General features: G+C 36.2%; 1 protein-coding gene across 13 annotated transcripts in view; it reads right to left on the reverse strand.

Annotated features, from left to right (window-relative positions):
• RAPGEF6 (Rap guanine nucleotide exchange factor 6) overlaps positions 1-19,886 on the reverse strand; it is a 215,714-nt gene that overhangs the window by 17,373 nt on the left and 178,455 nt on the right. For 4 of the 13 annotated variants that reach the window (XM_073994152.1, XM_005557698.5, XM_005557694.5 and 1 more), the window contains 5 exons: positions 15,070-15,281; positions 12,276-12,399; positions 9,594-9,617; positions 6,063-6,283; positions 2,121-2,309 (listed from right to left, as the gene is read on the reverse strand). In XM_073994152.1, the coding sequence (XP_073850253.1) occupies positions 2,121-2,309; positions 6,063-6,283; positions 9,594-9,617; positions 12,276-12,399; positions 15,070-15,281 (770 nt within the window). Of the gene's footprint in view, positions 1-400; positions 930-2,120; positions 2,310-6,062; positions 6,284-9,593; positions 9,618-12,275; positions 12,400-15,069; positions 15,282-19,886 lie in introns of those variants that run through there. The other 9 variants (XM_073994153.1, XM_073994154.1, XM_005557695.5 and 6 more) reach the window with 5 other exon arrangements.

Here is a 19,886-nt window from a genome sequence, read left to right on the forward strand (position 1 = left end):
AGCCTGGGTGACAGAGTGAGATTCTGACTCAAAACAAAAAACCCCCCCAAAAAACCAAAACATAAAGTAAGCAAACTTTGATGAGGATTTTGACATAGTAACAAGCAGCCACTGGAAAACGAAAAAATTTAGATCATAGTATACTCACACTACCCTTCATTAAATGTAATATAAACATATTTATATAAACAGCCATATTACAATAAGAAATGAAGAAACCTATACAGGGCCAGGCGTGGTGGCTCACACCTGTAATCCGAGCACTTTGGGAGGCTGAGGTGGGTGGATCACCTGAAGTCAGGAGTTTGAGACCAGCCTGGCCAGCATGGTGAAACCCCATCTCTACTAAAAACACAAAAACTAGCCAGGTGTGCTGGCAAGCATCTGTAATCCCAGCTACTCAGGAGGCTGGCACAAGAATTGCTTGAACCTGGGAAATGGAGGTTTCAGTAGCCAAGATCGCGCCACAGAAACTCCAGCCTGGGCGACAGAGCAAGACTGTCTCCAAAAAAAAAAAAAAAAAAAAAATGCAAGCAAGCAAGCAAGCAAGCAAGCTACATGGTACAAGTAATGTTGCCTCTCAAGTGGTGATATTCAAGTAAAAAAAAACCAGAGCTAACTTTGTCCCTCTCTCACTCCTACCAACAAATTCATCAACTTCACCAATTCTGCACCCAATTCTCCATTTCCATAGCCACCAAACTAGTCCAGGCCCCGGGCAACTTTCACTTAACTGTTAGACCAGCTTTCCATCTGAGCTCTTTATCTCCAGTCCTGCTGTGATCCTTACTACAGTCCTTCTCAAACATAATTTGAACCATAATCTTCCCTTGTTCAAATCTCTTCAATGGCTTCTCACTGATAACTTTCCTTTGGCATGGCACATTGTAATTTCAGCATACCTGTCTTCATTCTCTGCATCTTGGAAGCTGTTTAGTACAGTGGTTAAAGGCAAAGATTTAAAGCCAGTCAGCCTTCCTTTAGCCTCTACGCTTCCTTTGCAGAATGAGGGTAAAATACCACTTATCTTGTGGCATTACTATGAAGACTGACATATAAAATTAATAAAGCACAATTTGAACCATGCCTGGCACTCAGTAAGTGCTCTCCAAGTGTTAGCTTTAATTATTATTGTCTGTCAACACTGCATGCAATTTCCACTCAGAGTCAGCAAAGTGCTTGTAGTTTCTTGCACATACCAAGCTGTTTCCTCGGCCTGAAGCAACTTCTCTGGAACTTTTGCCTAATCATCTTCTTTGTCACCAGCCTTTCAGGCTGCTTAGACGTTATTTCCAAAAAGCCTTCTTCTGAAGCCCTATCTTACCTCTAAGTTACCTCTGTTTTGTTTTGTTCTTTTATATGTTCTGCATATACCCCTGGCATAACAAGAAGACACATTACACTGAAGTTATCTGTGTGAGTGTCTACATCACCAGACTGAAAATCTGGCAAAGGAGGGGGAATTTCTTATTCAACTTTGTATCTCAAACAACAACAGATTAAATGAACAAAGTTCTACTAAACATATACTACATATAATTCATGGTCTAAGTAATCATGCTAGGAACCAAATCTAATCTAGCTTCTCACCTAAAAGGCTAAAATAATGATACTGTTAAAACAACAAATAAAAATAATATGAATAATGACTACAAGGCCTAACAGAAAAAAAAAAGTGTGGTCTATACTTTATAAAAGTTACATTCTCTTGTTTCCTAACTAGGTTTTCAAAAGGGGTCACTAAAGACAAAAAACAACGTATAGTCATTTTTGGAATAAGCAACTTCATTTCCACAGTTTTTGTAGACTGTGTCTGTATTAGATATTACATTAAATACACCTTTGAATGCAGTAAGCCCCTGGTACCCAAAATGCTTTATTGTAAATTTTCTATTGATCAACAGATTTCAGTATTATAGGAAATCCAATGTTGGCATTTAAAACATGTATGCTGTCAGCAAACATCTACAGTCAAAATGAAACACTTTTTGATTCATGAAATGATGATTATATTACACAACATACAACAGCTTATCTCCTGAACATCTGTAATTATTTTTCATTCTAACTCCCCTGGAAATTTCAGTTAAATGGATGTAATATTAATGGTGAATACTCACTCAATGCAGGGTCTTTTGTTTGTCCCTTCTTCCGGATGGGGTGCAAATTAACAGCTGGCACCTGAAGCACCTGGCTTACTCTGTGGGGTTGATGCAAGTGGGCTTTAGTTGTTTGGCCAGCTGACCTCATAGGCACTGGGGACATTTCAGATGATTTGGCTGATCTTTTCTCATTTAAATTCTTGGTCACTAATAGGAGAGAGTAAGAAATAAGTAACTGAATGTTTTTAGGCAAGGTTATCACCACTGGCAATAATAAATGGTTACTTTAAAACCATCTATTTTTAGTACAAAAAATAAAATAGATTAATTTTCTTAGCAGGAACTTCAGTTAAGTACTATAAAATGTTATCTCCATTGCTTGGTGAGTCAGATAAAAAACGTTATCTCTAAAATTTTTGTAGAATAAGTTGTTAATTTTATCTCCTAAATAATTCTTTTTTAAAAAATTTTTTGAGATGAAGTTTCTGTCGCCAGGGCTGAAGTGCAATGGTGCAATCTTGGCTTACTGCAACCTCCACCTCCCAGGTTCAATGGAGTCTCCTGCTTCAGCCTCCCGAGTAATTGGGATCACAGGCACCTGCCACAAAACCTGGCTTTTTTTTTTTTTCTTTTTTTTTTAAGACGGAGTTTCGCTTTTGTTGCCAAGGCTGGAGTGCAATGGTCCCGGGACTGTAACCTCTGCCTCCTGCGTTCAAGGGTTCAAGTGATTCTCCTGCCTCAGCCTCCCAAAGTGCTGGGATTACAGGTGTGAGCCATTGCACCTGGCCTATTTTTGTATTTTTAGTAGAGACGGGGTTTTACCACGTTGCCCAGGCTGGTCTCGAACTCCTGACCTCAGGTGATCCACATGCCTCAGCCTCCTCAAAGTGTTGGGATTACAGATGTGAGCTATCTCACCCAGCCCTAAATAATTCTTGAATCCATGTTAATTAGCTCCATCATCACTCTGCTGAGGGTCAAGTTAACATTCTCTCTTTACTACTGAAATATTTTTCTCACTGTATCAATTCTAGCATGCCTTCAAGGCATTCTTCATAGAAGAGTAACTCTTCCAAAATGAGTATTTGATCATATCATTTTCCTTCTCCTTCTGCACAAACCTTAACTTGCCCCTGCTTTTAGAATAAAGACCCGAATCCCTAAAACAAGGCCTACATGACCCTGCATGATTTGCCATCAGCCTGCCCCCTTGACTTGACTCGCTTACCTTTTCTCTCATCAGTCCTATACTCTCATCAGGCTTTATCCTTTCATTAGGCTTTAACCTACTAGAGAGTAAAGACTATGCATTTTGTTTGTTACTACATCCTTATGTGCCAGTTACTGACTGAAAACAGATGCTTAATAGGTATTTGTTGAATAAATAAGTGAACTTATCTCAACAGCTCTAACAGAAGAAAACCAGAGATAGTGTTTTTATAAATCCATAGGTTTCTTGAAAATGAATGTGAGAATAAAAAACTGAGAACCCTGACTTATAAAAGCTGCCTCCTTCACATAAAACCAATACTGACAGTCCAAGGGGAAGACATTCTTCCATCAGGGAGTACTTTTAATCCTTAGGTTATCCAGGGTGGATATATTCCATGCAGGTGCAGCCTCAGTACTTCATGAAGTATTTGTTTTAAACATCAAGATAAAAGCAAAAACAGATATCTAAACTGTCTCAACACAGCTATAATAGCTATTATGCTTTTATTAAGACAGCTAGACAGTATGTGGGGTGATACGAATCACAGAATATCTTAGAAAGTCAAAATGCACGGACCCTAGGAGAAAATATGCAGTGGCTCACCAACTAATTGAATCCAAGAGGTTATCATCTTTGTTTAGAACCATGAAATACTTTCATCCTTCTCTCATTGATTGGTCAATACTAATCAATGACATCTTATTTTAATAACTGCTACAGTACAAAGAAAAAAAACCTGAGCCTACTTTAAAAATAAAAAGAGTTCACAGATGAATGACAAAAACCACATATATTCTAATTAATTAGGAAGAACCAAATTCTATAATGCTCAGAAATCCACTATTGTTTGGGCTTGGGAGAGTGACTATTTAAACATTTAAAAATCAATTATGCATTATAAATATGCTCAAACCAAAGTAAAGGAACATGCATTGAACTAAATGTTCAAATCCAGTTTAAGAAAGAAAGGCCTAAAGATTTTCTCATTTCAAATAGATATAAAATATGTAGCATGGGACATCATTTAGTGTTACGAGAACAGACAGACACAAGTCTGGGGTGAGTGTAAGAAGAGGAAGGTATGACAGTGTATATAAACTGTGTTTCATAACCACAAGATGATTAAGTCTGTATCAAATTACCTGGGAAAAAATAACTTTGATGATGACTCAAAGCAGGGTCAGAAGGCTTTAATAAATATGTATGTGGCTTTGAACTTTAAAACATGAATAAATGTTAAAGGTTCTATATACTCTTTCAGCTTTTACCTTTAACATGTACTATTTAATATGTAGCAGCCAGAATGTAGAATGCTCTCAGTAACTGTTAGCTTTTCAAAATTTCTTTTTCCAAATTCAGTAACTTTGATGGTAGAAAGAATCACAGAAACAAAATGTATTCCCAACCCTTGCTAAAGTTTTACATTCGAGAAAACAGGGACCAAAGATGAAAAAAATCTTACTCAAATGGTAATAAATGAAACTCAAATTCTGCCTGTATCCTTTCATAGGTATTCTTCCCATCATACTCCAAATCTTTTCTTATATGTAGAAGCATTCATGATATTGTTTTGATTATAGCACTTATTAAAAGGCTCCTTACCCTTATTTAAAAATTGTCAAAACTGAAATTTTAAAAATCAGTATTTGGTTCTACTTCCACTTCCTGTTTTTGATTATTTCTTTTGACATACTTTTAAAAATTACTATGCAAATACCATATCATTTATCAATCTTAGGGTCAATCCATGATGATTACTACCCCTTGTCAATTAGGAATTTTCAAATAAAATTCTATTGCAATTTTTATGGGCAAATTTAACCCATTCTGTGTGTGTGTGTGTTTATATTTATTTATTTTTTAGAGACTGAGTCTCACTTTGTTGCCCAGGCTGGAGAGCAGTGGCACAGTCCTAACTCATTCCAGCCTCAAACTCTTGGGCTCAAGTGACCTGCCTGCCTCAGCCTCCCCAAGTTGCTAGCACTACCACTCGGCTAATTTTAATTCTTTTTTTTTGTAGAGATGGGGTCTCTCTGAGTTGCAAAAGCTGGCCTCAAGTGATCCTCCTGCCTAGGTTTCCAGGTGTGACACACCATGCCTGGCCTTAATCTACAACTTAAGAATTACAATTATTTTGTTATAACAGTATATATTTCATTATCTTTGATTTCTGCTCTTAGAACTCATAATTTCCTTGATCCAAAGATATATGCATTCTCTTGGTTGTATTTAATTAAAAAAATTTGTATTGAGAACATGATCTTTTTCATCATATTTTCTGGAGACTACCTAATATCAGAATGTGTCTGATTCTTTTTGTTTTACCTTACTACTGGCACCTGTAAGGTACCTATTATCACTGGGGTTTTAATCAAATGTCTTATATTTTCTAGTTGGTACATATTATCCATGAAATAAAAAGGGGTAAAAATTCCCCTTATGTTTACTCTTTAGGGATGAATGTAAAAATGTTCTCCAACAGAAAGGCTCCTCTATAATGATCCAGTTTTTAAAAGACTTAAAAGCTTCTTAAAGATCTACTTGTTTCTCTATTTTTTGGATGGTGTAGGCATCAGGAATGGATGGGATTCAGTACGTGGTTAACTGGATCACATGATGCTTAAGGTATGCCAGTAATCTTTTGTGAGTGAAAGTTAATTTTCTTGGGACTTAGGCATAATTCTAGAGTAGTAAGTTTTTATTTTGTTGTATTCTTTAGTGTCACATAAATGAAAACTCATACTCACAAGTACCATATGCAGGCTCCCACTGTAATGACATCATCTGGAACTTCTCCTCATCTGTCTCTACATCCAGACTGGAAAGATACTGCTTCACCTTCCTTGCCATTTGGGCATCCTCATATAGCTTCTTGGCATTAAGTAGAGAGCTGCGGCGTGCCCTTTTTTTGTGAGCACCTCCCTGAACATCCAGCATGTTTGAATTTGTGCTTCCTTGACTCAGTGACCTGTAAGAAGATGAAAATCACAATAAGGGGCTGTAGAGAACTAAGTATAGATTGAAGATTAAAAGATTTTGTTCTGTTAATGCTATTGCATGCTGATGTAAATGAGTTAAAAGATGAAGAGCATTAATGTAAAGTAATTTGGCACATATGGTGATGTTCTGAATTAAGAACAGGATTTGGCAAAGTACAGAATTCAAAAGAATAGGATAACAATGGCCCCGTGAGTGGCCTATTCCAACAGGCCTGTGTTTGTGCCTATGCAACCCATGGCACAATAGTAACAAGAAAAATCATTCCTCTGGTCCTGGAGGCCACCCATGCATTGAAGATATGGCAAGAGTCTGGACCAGGACAAGTCCATCCTCAGCCATATCTCTGAACCAGGGTTCTTTAGCAATGAGGGTTCTAAAGTAGTTTTGCTTGTTGTTCTGCTTTCGACATGCTATTGCTGCTACCATTATAGCAGGCCCACTCTGAGCATGTTAACCAATTTTACCAGTAACCATTATTTTGGCCAAAACTCAAAGAGAACTACCAATAACATATTAGCTGAAAATTTACAGCATTTATACGCAATTCAATATAGTCAGAAATCAGAATGCAGGAAAAACTCAATGCTTCTACTCACATATGGAATGGTTAGGCAATATTTGGGTTCTAGAACTGAGGATCTGGGACATCACTTTTTTAACGCCTGTGAATGTGACAGAATTGCAAGCTGGGTGGAAATAACCACAATTCAAACAAGCTACAGCTTCACCCGACTCTACTCTTTTTGGCAAACATCCTACAATGACTGCACCTAGAACCAATGGAAAACAGCAACTGCAACGATGATTGTCCTTTCTAACAAGTCTAACAAACACAAAATTCTTATATAATTTTTATTTAGATGGTATTTTATTTCGCCATTCCAAAATAATATGGTTATCTACAGATTCTAAATTAAGCTTCATTTTTATATAAAAATATTCTAAATACAAAGACCATAGTGCTCATCTATCTACTTTAAAATAAACACTAAAATCCTAATGCTTTCATTGTAAATTAAGTGAAATATAGTTGAAAAAGTGTTATGGCATTTTTTTCTTTCACATTTTAAGATCTCTCAAATAGGGGTATATCTTACACTCAGTGGCAACTTTCAATTGCTATTAGCCTGGCAGAAACTATGACAAGACATTATTTACACATGCAGGAACCTCAAAACTTGCAGAATGGCTTGAAAGAAAATCCAATGACATTAGTGAATTAGCCTTTTAACCTCCAAGGACCAAATGATTATAACGAAGTAATAAATCTGACAAGTTCAAGAACATTCCCAAAGCAAGTGACAAGAGAAAACTAACTCTAAGTATTTCCAAAGCTAGCCTGAGAGCCCAGCACCAGCAACTTTCGGTTCTTTTGTGGTTTTTCAAAGAAATGGTGCATTACCAACACATTGGATGGCACAGAGGGCAATACTGTATGGGGGAGGAGGGTTCTGGAAAACAAAATTCAGAAGCTAATGACTCTAAAAGAAAACATTTCAGAAGATTCATATTTTGAATATAAAGAAATTTTAGGAAAATCTAAACCAATTTACTTTGCTTATATTTTCCTTTTTATGCAAATAAAAATATTGATTTTTAAAAATTCAGTTTTGACGTTGTGATAAAAATCCAGAGCCAAGTCCATAAGAGCTCCTTCAATAAGCATAAAGTAGAAATTCTCAGTGGTAACAGGACACTGCAGTGATTTTCCTTAGTAGTAGATAAAAGAACAATATGCCCAACAATTGACGATGTCTTGAGTTCAAAGAAATGCAGTAAAATCAAGTTGCAGCTATTTAGGAGCAAATTTTAACACAAATATTTAATAATTTTATCTTAGTTAATATAAAAAAAGTAGGTGTTGACAAATCTAGGAGAGACACAAAATTCTAACAAAAACACTGTGATAAATATCAATAAAATGTTTTCTAAACTACTTTGAAAACAGAAAATGCTCCGACATAAAATAAATATATCTAATGTTTGCAAGCATCACACAGTGCAACCCTAAAGCTGAATGAACAGTGAAACATGTTAACATAAGTCATTCAAACACACCCAACACCCACTAAAAGATATTGTCCAAGTATTCTTCTTTATAATAGTAATGCCAGGTATCAATTTCTATTTTCGGTGAGAAGAGCCAAAAGAGACCAAGACATAAATTTATGATCCAGAAGAAAATACGTGGGAAACACACAGAGAAGGGAGAAAGAAAATAGAAGGAAAGTCAAGTTCACCAAGCACTGACAGAAAACAAGACCACAAATGAGACAAGACTCGAGTAAAGAAGGTGGCTCACAAAAAAATTCTTCTTACATGTAATAAAAGCTTCTAACTTCATGGTTCACTACAAGTCTTAAAATAACAAAATTCTTCTTATGCAATCCCTTCATCCACAAAAGTCATCTCTTTCTTCATCTAAAAATGAAAGGACTAGATAGATGATTTATAAGATCTTTAACATTCTATGATTCTAAATGGACACTTAGCTATGTAGAAGTAGAGACCTAAATCTATAACAAATAGTGGTGGTTGCTGATTCTATCACAACTTTAAAGATAAGGGAATCTTCAATTAAAGCTGGTAAAAATTTCAAGTAAAATTCAATCAATGCTACAAGTAAGTGGCATTAGTGGGTCTGAGGAAATAAAATCATCTTCTACTTCAATTTTATAGTACAGCTTGGATAAGGGCTGCCTCTTTTTGGAAAACTGATGGAAAATGCAACCTTCATAAACAGATCTTTCATTCATTTTTATACATTCATATGACATATTTACTTTAATAAAATGTGGCATTTGAATAAAAGAAAGTGGTGTGAACTCTAGAATTAGGCTACCTAGGTTTGGATCCACCATTAATGAACTCTAAAACTTTGGGCAACTCAACCTTTCCCATCCATACCATGGAAAGAACAGTATTTCCTTATAGGGTAGTAGTAGAATTAAGTAAGATAATTTGTTTAGAGTGCTTAGAACAATGTATGGCACATAGCAAGCACACAACAAATTCATTATCATTATCATCATCTAAATGACCTAGCTAAATTAAAATCTAAAAAGGACTTATAGGACATCAACAGTGGAAAAATAAACGAAAAATAGCTAGTTCTATCACTACTTTCACCTTGTTAGCAGAAGGCATTTGTCAGGAATGTAGGCTGACAGGGTTAATAGAATTCATGCTACTTTATGTGCGTGCATTAATGAAAAGGATGCAGTATATGTTAAGAGTCGCAAAACCTTCATTCCAGTTGCGTTCATCTCTACACTTACCCCAGACTCCGCCACCTCTTCTTCCTGTAAGCAAGAGCCACAAACATTGAAGCATGTGTTTGAATAGGAAAGCACAGAAAAAAGACAACAGTTGAGAGTCAGAGGAACTATGCAGACAGAAAAGAACAGAAAAATTTTATCAGGAAAAAAATTATAGCTTAACAGTAATATGACTTTAATGGAAGGCAGGAGGGTAATATGAATATATACAGAAGGTCAAAAAACCTCCAAAATACTTTATAAAAATATGCTTTAGATCAATTATCAGGAAGCTTTAATTTACCTAATTTATCAGGAAGCTTATATAAATAAGCTTAAGGAAAAACATTTACTTACTATAATATAAATTTTGAATTCAAAGTTTTAAGGGAAAAGACCTTAAAGGGATAGAATTTTTGAACATATTTCTGGCAAGATTTTTGGGCCACTCATTTAAATGACAGAATGAAATTACAAGGGACATAAAAACACAACATTTCATTTTTAAGTGCAGAAATTTCTCTGACAAGATGTCTTGTAAGAAATGTTGACCAGCAAATCCAACTTACAATGTAGGTAAAAATACATCATTAAAATCTTCATAATACTATATATCTTCACATTCCTGTTTGATTGACTAAAGATTCTATTTTTTAAGTCTGCAAATTGATTACTGTTAAAAGGGGTTACTTCATCCAAACTAGATACTCATATACCACCAAAATGGACACTGTTTGCTTAAAGAAAGGTATTACATTTTAGCACTGGCTGACAAAACTGATTCAGGAAAAATTCAGTCCAATCTTTAATACAGATGTTTTTTATATCCCCCGAACACCTTATTCTATTCAATCCAGGCCATTCCCAAGAAAACAGCCATGTTTATTAATTTCCTCATCAGTTTTTCTCCTTGGCTCATTACTGAGGTATGGCTAGTACTTAGTACATTATAAACTGGTCTGGCAGGGTCACAAATTCATCATGTTCTTCAGGAACCAGGATGTTAACATGTATGAGTAAAAAGAGGTCCATATAAGACAACAGGGAGTGTTAGGGTCACTGTACAAGGACATGCAACAAAAAAACAAACAAACCCTTCTTTGCTTTGGTACCTAGTTCTTACTCTTTTCTGCTTCCCCACACTGTTAAGCAATGACATCTTTCAATACATGTAGTGATTCTCAAGGTGCACAAGTGGGATGTGTAGGAAAGAGGAGATCTGGCACACCCCCTCCTTCCTTCCATACTTTGTGGATCTCTAAATTAGAGAAACCATCAGATAAACTACTTGCAACATGGTGAAACCCTGTCTCTACCAAAAAAAAAAAAAAAAAAAAATTAGCTGGACATGGTGGCATGCACCTGTAGCCTCAGCTACTTGGGAGGCTGAGGTGGGAGGATCACCTGAACCCGGGAGGTTGAGGCTGCACTGAGCCGAGACAGCACTACTGTACTTCAGCCTGGGCAACCAGAGTGAGAGATCCTGTCTCAAAAACAAAGACCGCTAAGCAACAATTTAAACAAAACAAACAACAAAAAAACCCCAGTATATCACTGGTTCTATTGGGTTATGAAAATTTCAACTCTGGTTTATAAAGTATTGTGTTGGGGTAAAAGTAACTGCAATTTTTGCCATTGTAATGGCAAAAATCACAAATACTTTTGCACCAACCTAATACCAAGTATTTTTGTTTCCTTAGCACAGTATATTTTTTAAGCCACAGAAATTGTGTTGGCCCCCGTACATTATTTCATTTTTAATGTTCCTGTGAACTGAAGCTATAGGCCCCAAAGGAAATCAGATCAAAAATTAAAACCACAATGTCTTATTTACACCCTGAAAATTCTAAAAATTACTAGGAATAGCTTAACAACATACTTTGTTTCAATTTTATGTAAGCCGAGGAAGCCTTTTGTTATTACATTAAAAATGAACCTTAAAAAGTATTCTTAAAATATCAGGTCAATACAGAACACAATAAAATTTTTCATTTTTAGTAAAGTATGATTAAATTTCCACTTTCTGCATTCTGTTCATTTGTATGTAATAAAAACTTATATACAAATGAAACACAGTGTAATTTGAGGAAAAGAAAAAAAGAAAAATGGTTTACAGGAATGAAGTATGAATTAAACAGAAACAGAATATTTAAAATATTCAGTAAAAATAAAAGACACAGTCAGACTAATACTTTACAAACTAGGTTAGAAACGAGATGAAAACAAGACGAATACCAGCAATTTTCTTGTATTTGTTTGCTAATCTTTTTTTTTTTTTTTTTTGTATTTTTAGTAGAGATGGGTTTCACCTTGTTAGCCAGGATGGTCTCGATCTCCTGACCTCGTGATCTGCCCACCTCAGCCTCCCAAAGTGCTGGGATTACAGGCGTGAGTCACTGCACCCGGCTTGCTGATGTTTTAAAGAACAGTAATACAGAACTATCCACATACAAATATTTGCAAATTATATAAAAACTACTCTGAGCCTCATTCAGTTTCTTCATATATAAAAGGAAGGCTAATACCACCTACCTGTTATGGTTATTATGATAAATGATTACATGAAACTGACATATACAAAGCACTTTGTACAGCACATAACACAAGGTAGAATAAATATGATCAATAAATGATAAATATGTTAATTATTATTACATCGCCCTTGACACCACTCTAACACTTCTACATATTTCAATGTCCTACCTCTGTCGAAACATCATAGCTGGGTCCATATTAGCAGAAGTCATTCGAACAACTTGGCGGATTTCCTTGGAAATCATTCTTAACTTCTCAAAGTTTACTAAACCATCTACTTCGGAGTCATTTCCTATAGAATGAAAATAAATGTTTAAGTTCACAATTAAATTATTTACATAAAAGTAGCAAAAGTCAAGCTGGTAATCTTGAGGGGCACACAGAAGGACCTTCTTTATCACAGTGCCAATTTTGCTTTTAAGAACTGATATACCCATACATGGTTCAACCCTGCTCTTAGGGAATGAGCCACTAGGAGATACTGTGTTCCATATAGGAGTGATGGTTATGAATAAAGTCAAGTGATAAACTGTGCATGGCTTCTAAAACCAGTTTCATGGGCTGGGGGCACAATGGCTCCCACCTGTAATCCCAGCACTTTGGAAGGCCGAGGCAGGAGGACTGCCTGAGCTCAGGAGTTTGAGGCTGCAGCGAACCATGACTGTGTCACTACACTTCAGCCTGGGCAACAGAGTGAGATCTCAACTCAAAAAAATCCACAAAAAACGAAACAAAACAAAAATCCCAAACAAAGGGCAACCTGATGTCTATAGCACTGTTTTTTCACACTTGTGTATAACACAGCATGACCCCATTTATCTCCTGAGGTAGACCCTGAGGTCTGTCAGAGTCCAAGGCCCTGAAGGCAAGACTGAGAAATATATGGTAAAAATTGAATAGCACATATACATTGTAAATAGCACATATACACTGGACACATGAATTGTTCAGAGTCTCAACACAAGCTGGAAACAAAGGAATCATGACGAATACTCTCAAGTTATATAAACATATTTCAAGGAACATGTCAGAAAAACATATTTGAAGTCCATAACATTTCCTTATGAAAAATGAGTGATAATGAAAGAAGAAGCAGTAAGACTACATAATTAGAACAACACTTCTGGTGAGATCAGAAAAACTGGACAAAAGTACAAAAAAATGCAGAGAAGCAAGTTTTGCATTTCCCCGTGCTTATCCCTAGGTATATCTGATTTCAGAAAGGGATAATGAGCTGAAAAACCGAGTACAGACACCCTGCCTTTTGAGGTAAAAGGAAAAGCAACTTAAGTCCATGTAAAACTCCAATGCTTGGTTGAAACTCTGAGGAGCCATATACTGAGACCAAGGATAAACTGAATGTAGACTGGGATAAAAGTCTGTTGTTAAATTACATCAAAACGGATTAAAGTGATTTTGGGATTCTAGCACCCCTAACTGCCTGCCAGAAGAAAGCTTTAATCCTCTCTGGAGATATGGAACATCATTCAAAAAGAGAGATTATTTCTGTAATCTCACTTTTCAATAATAACCAGATACACATTAGGAGAAAACATAACATGACAGAAATGAAAGAGAAAAAAGAGAAAACAGAATAAGACCCAAAGCGGATCCAGATTATGGAATTATTAGAGGCAGACTTAAAAATAACTATGCTGAATATGTTCAAAGATATGAAAAAACAAGGAGAACTTTGGAAAAGAACATGAAACTAAAAAAAGAAAAATGAAGCTGTAAAATAAAACAAAAAAATACATAATAACTGGAATTAGGACATCAGTAATGAATTTACCAGAAGATGAGACATAGTTGAAGAGAGAATAAAATATACAATTACTGAGAATTTTCTAAAACTGATGAAAAATATAAAACCATAGGTTTCAAGTTGTCCTATAAACACCAATCAGAATAAGAAACAAAAACAAAACCCCACACTTAAAGTCATATTAGGCAAAACTAGGAAAAACTTAAGAAAAAACAAAATCATAACAGCCAATATCAAACAAAGGCAGATTACAGTTAAACCAACAGCAAATAAAACTGTAAGCTAACTTCTCAACATTAATAGTGGAAGGCACAGAACAACTGAACGTCATTTCAAAGCCTTCAAAGAAGATAGCTGACAACCAAAAATTCTCTAAAAATGAAGTAAAGGCATTTTCAGATAAACAAACATTAAGAGATATTCATCACCAGCAAACCAGCATTTAAGAAGAATACTTAACAGTGTTCTACAAGGCCAAGAAACTATGCCCAGCAATATGGAAGCTCTGAAATGCAAGAATGAATAAAAAATAGTAGTAGCAACAACAAAAGTAAATATTTAGGCAAGGTTAAATACGTTATTAAGCAACAATATCTTCTGGGAGTTAAAAGCACAGCAACAACTCCAAGAAAATCAGGAGATGAGCAAATGGAATTGTTCTTTTTTTTTTTTTGAGACGGAGTCTCGCTCTGTTGCCCAGGCTGGAGGGTAGTGGCGCCATCTCAGTTCACTGCAAGTTCTGCCTTCTGGGCTCCTGCCATTCTCCCACCTCAGCCTCCCACGTAGCTGGGACTACAGGCGCCTGCCACCAGGCCCGGCTAATTTTTTGTATTTTTAGTATAGACAGGGTTTCACTGTGTTAGCCAGGATGGTCTTGATCTCCTGACCTCGTGATCCACCTGCTCCGGTCTCCCAAAGTGCTGGGATTACAAGCATGAGCCACTGTGTCCAGCCGAGCAAATGGAATTTAAGTGGTCTAAGTTCCTTGCATTATCTGATTCAGAAAAAAGTACTAATAAATATTAAACTAATTAACAAATATGTATGGTATGACATCTAATTCAACACTAGAAAAATGGTAAAATAGTGTATAGTTACCAAGTTAATAGAATAGGAAAAATATCATACACAAAAATCAATTCAGGTAGACTTTAGATAAACCATATGGTAAAACATCAATAAATAATGTTTTCATACCTTCATGTAGAAATGTCATATCTTTCTTGACAACAGGGAAGAGTGGAATAATTGGAGGCTGCATACTTTGACTACTAAGAATATTTCTATACTTGGCCATGTTTCTAGATGGATCAAAAATGTCTTGTAGATCTTGAAGATGTTTCTCATATTTGCTTGGTAACTTTTCCCAAGTACCTCTGAGTCGTGCTACTGATGCCAGGTTCAAGCCACTGCCAAAGATGAGAAAAGAAACATTAAAAAGAAACTTGGGGGGAGGGGTGGACTCAGGTCAGTATACACACCATTTTCTCTAATAAAACTAAAAATAAGGAGGGACATATTTTTATATATTGAAATAAACAGAGAAAAACTATGAAAAAAATAAATAAGAGACTCCTTGATCTTACAACAAGAACTTCTTTTGGAGGAACTATAATGTTTGCCTATAGTTGTACACCTACATAGCATTTATTTTACAGTTTAAGTGTCAGAATAATACCACAAAATAGACATTTAACTTAAAAAAAAACTTCAAGCATCACAATGTTGCTTCTTTTACTTAGAAATAAGTTTATGGAGACATTAACTATTTTAAAGCAGTTTAAGTAATGCTGAGAGCAACCGTTAAATAATAATGGGGGCTAATCTGCACCTTAGGAAGCCTTTTTTCCTCTGTGATTTTGTTCACTCACGTCCCTGATTCCAATACATCCATATTCCTAGGTTCTAATTCTGTTCACTAAGCCTCCAGATATTCAATGTCTCCCTTCCACAGGATTTTAAATAGGCTCAGATATTCCCTAACTTGAAAACATAATTCATGACAATTAGGCTGCAAGTCTTTGTGAATTCTTTACCTCTACAGTACCATCACATAGGTAGGTTGCCAAATGAATAGTGTATATACAATGTCTCAATTTTCTTATCAGCAAATCCTGTTTCTCCCCATCTCACTTTTACCCACACCACTGTGTATAAAATGTTCTCCCGATTTCTGACTTTCCGGCAAGGAGTTAGGTATCTTTGTTTCCTTTTGCTTCTCAGAAATCACCCCAAACCACTATAAGAAGGTTGAGCAACCAAGACAAATTTCATATCCACCAAAACTAAGAGATACGAAACTCCTAAACACACTAGAAAGGTTGCCAAAAAATAGTCGAGGTCAAACACGAGTAAGCAAAGCTGATGAAAAATAATGTCTGCAGCTGAAGATATCAATGAAAGCTGACAAACAGTTCTCCAGAGCAGAACTCTTTCTGCTCTGAGGGTAAAAACAACAATCCTTTATTTTATTTATTTATTTGAGACAGAGTCTTGCTCTGTTGCCCAGGCTGGAGTGCAGTGGTGCTCACTGTTCACTGCTACCTCTGCCTCCCAGGGTCAAGCGATTCTTGTGCATCAGCCTCCTGAGTAGCTGGAATTACAGGAATTACAGGTGTGCGCCACAATGCCTGGCTAATTTTTTATATTTTTAGTAGAGACAGGGTTTTACCATGTTGGCCAGGCTGGTCTTGAACTCCTGAGCTCAAGTAATCTGCCTGCCTTGGCCTCCCAAAGTGCTGAGATTACAGGCATGAGCCACCATGCCCAGCCAACAATCCTTTATTTGGCATAGCACACAGTGATACACTTTGGTACAAATCTGTTTGAGACAGGAGAGAAGGCAGAAACTCTGAGTTGTAAGCAGCCCTAATGCTACCACAATCTCCATTTACTAAGAAAAAGTAAAGGATAAAACAATTAACATACAAGGCTAACTCCTGCTGCCGCGGAATACTGCTGCACAGATCCGCTTACATGCAGATATTTTTCAGTAAATTCAGTCACCCCTCCATATCTGAGTGTTCCACATTCACAACCAAATGTGGATCAAACATACAGTTTCCTTGGATGTGAAACCTGATAATACAGAGGACTGACTTTTTGTATCCTCAAGTTCCTCAGGGTCAACTGTAGGACTTGAGTAAGTGAGGATTTGGCTATCTGTGAGAAACCATGGAACGAATGCCCCACAGACACTGAGGGACAATGGTATCATTTAATATGAAGCACCAGCAGATGAAAATAGACAAAATAGAGAAATAGCTATTAATAAATGGAATGAGAGATGTAAAGTTATCATTAGTCGAAGAAAATTAGATTGTTTAACTCAAAACTCCCAAAATATTAACTGAAAAGTATTAGAAGCACGAAGAATGGAGTAAGGTACTAGGTACAACATTGATATTCATAAGCATTAGAATACTCAGGCAGAAACAGAAAACTTAAGGATCCCATTCATAATATAAGGATCCCATTCACAACAGCGATAAAAGATATTAAACATTCAAACAAATGTTCAAGATTTACATGAACACCATTATAAAAATTGATATGGTTTGGTTCTGTGTCCCCACCCAAATTTCATGTGGAATTTTAATCCGCACATGTCAGGGGAAGGACAGGGTGGGAGGTGACTGGGTCATGGGGGCAGATTTCCCCTATACTGTTCTCATGATAATCAGTGAGTTCTCAAGAGATCTGAGTCTAAAAGTGTGGCACTTTCCCCCTCGCTCTCTCTCTCTGCTGCCGTGTAAGACATGCCATATTTGCTGTTCGCCTTCCACCATGGTAGTAAGTTTCCTGAGGCCTCCCCAGACATGGGGAACTGTGAGTCAATTAAACCTCTTTTCTTTATAAATTACCAGTCTCAGGTATTTCTATATAGCCGTGTGAAAACAGACTAATAAAACAACTCCACAGAGGAAATAAAACTGAAACAAGTGGAATAAGTGTTCTTGGATGGCAAGAGCCATTGTACAAAGCTATCAAATGTCCACTAAATTAATCTAGGTATTTAATGTAACCTCAATGAAAACATCAACAAAACTTTTAATTTTTATTTTTTTTTTTGAGACAGAGTCTTGCTCTGTCACCCACGCTGGAGTGCAGTGGCATGATCTCGGCTCACTGCAACCTCCACGTCCTGGGTTCAAGCGATTCTCCTGCCTCAGCCTCCTGAGTAGCTGGGATTACAGGCATATGCCACCACACCCGGCTAATTTTTTTGTATTTTTAGTAGAGACAGGGTTTCACCATGTTGGTCAGGCTGGTCTAGAACTCCTGAACTTGGGATCTGCCTGCGTTGGCTGCCCAAAGTGGGATTATAGGTGTGAGCCACTGCGCCCAGACATCAACAAAACTTTTTAAAAGAACTACATGAATTGATTCTAAAGTTGATATGAAACAAATAAACATGCCAGAAATAGCCAAAGAAAAGTATGAAGAGAGTCATGAGGGGTTTGACTAGCCCTGCCAGACCTTAAAACCTACTTTACCACTTCGGCAATCAAAACAGTAAATAAATAGACAAATCAATGAAGCAAAGAGTGGAGACATAAACCCAAATATGTATTAGATTCAATACATAATAGATGGCATTGCATATTTTAGAAAAAAAGATTAATGATGTTGGGGGAAGAAGTCATTTGGAACAAAGAAAGATATATTTCCTTATCTCACTGTTTACAGAAAAATTAATTCACGATTAATAAAAAATGTCATCTAGGGTGTTCTAAGAGCTCTCAATGTATTAGCTCATTGAATATTCTTAACCCTATGAGGTAGGAACTATCAGGATTTCCCATTTGACAAACGAGGAAACTCAGTTCACACAGTCAGCAAGTGCCAACACTGGATTCAGACCTAGGCAACTCTGTGTTCTTCACTAACGACAAAAAGTAGAGACTCCAGGAGGAAAAAAAAATAATACATCTACATAAAAATAAAAAATTTCTACATGGCAAAAGTAAACACCACACACTGTTTTAAATAGCCAGAGGCTGGAAATTTAGAAATATCCATAATGTGTACTCCACAATACAAAGGAGTACTTTGTAGTTGTTTAAAAAAAAAATGAGACAACTGTATAAGTACTGATTTAAAATAATCTCCAAGATAAATTAAAATAAGCCAACGTAGTTCTAAATATACATTTATATGCTTGCTATATGCACAGAGTATTTCTTGAATGAAAAAAGGTAACAGTATCTCTGGGGAGAGGAATTTTGCTGGATTAGGGACTGAGTGAGAGAGTTACTTTCACCGTGTACTCTTTTAGTATCTTTAAAGTTTTTTCCATGTATATGTCATGTCTATTCAAAAAGTAAAAATTATTTTATAATTATAAAAAGTTATTATAGCCAGAGCAGAATGATTCACCTTTGCCATCTCTGCTGAAAAGAGTATATTCTTTGATCTGCCTGAATATGAAGTACAAGAATACAAAGCAATTATCTTAAAAGAATACAAAAGAAACAAAGCAATGATCTTTACATGAGCTATGAAAATGTGCAGAACAAATATTCTTTGTAACAAAACAAATCTCTTAACCAAACAAAGCCTCTTAACCAAATCTCAGCCCTTTCCTATCCACCCCCTTCTTTGGGTTACTGTTCATCACATCTCTCAAATCACTCTCTTTTGTTGGCTTTGATGACACTATCATAACTGTGCTACCCTATTTCTTGTATTGATCATCCATCTCTTTGGCTAGACTCTTTTTCTTTACCCTCACACTGAGTCATCATACTAAGGTATGGTTTTTAGACCTCTAACACTTCCTTTCTATCCTCTTTTCTATACAGAGATCTGTTCTCTCAGTGTCAATCACTTTTCTTCATAGTGGACTCTAAAACTGAGTCCGTAATTTTCAAATTCTTTACTTGATGCGTCCTTTACAAACAGGTTCAATTTCTAGCCTTCCAAGTGTTTATCAGTGGCATCTTTATTCCCGTTTTAGACCTAGCTGTTTAAAAACTGTGATATAGGTGGTATAATCCCTGCATTTTACAGAT

The sequence above is a fragment of the Macaca fascicularis genome, chromosome 6 (genome assembly GCF_037993035.2).
Source record: "Macaca fascicularis isolate 582-1 chromosome 6, T2T-MFA8v1.1".
Taxonomy (NCBI): domain Eukaryota; kingdom Metazoa; phylum Chordata; class Mammalia; order Primates; family Cercopithecidae; genus Macaca; species Macaca fascicularis.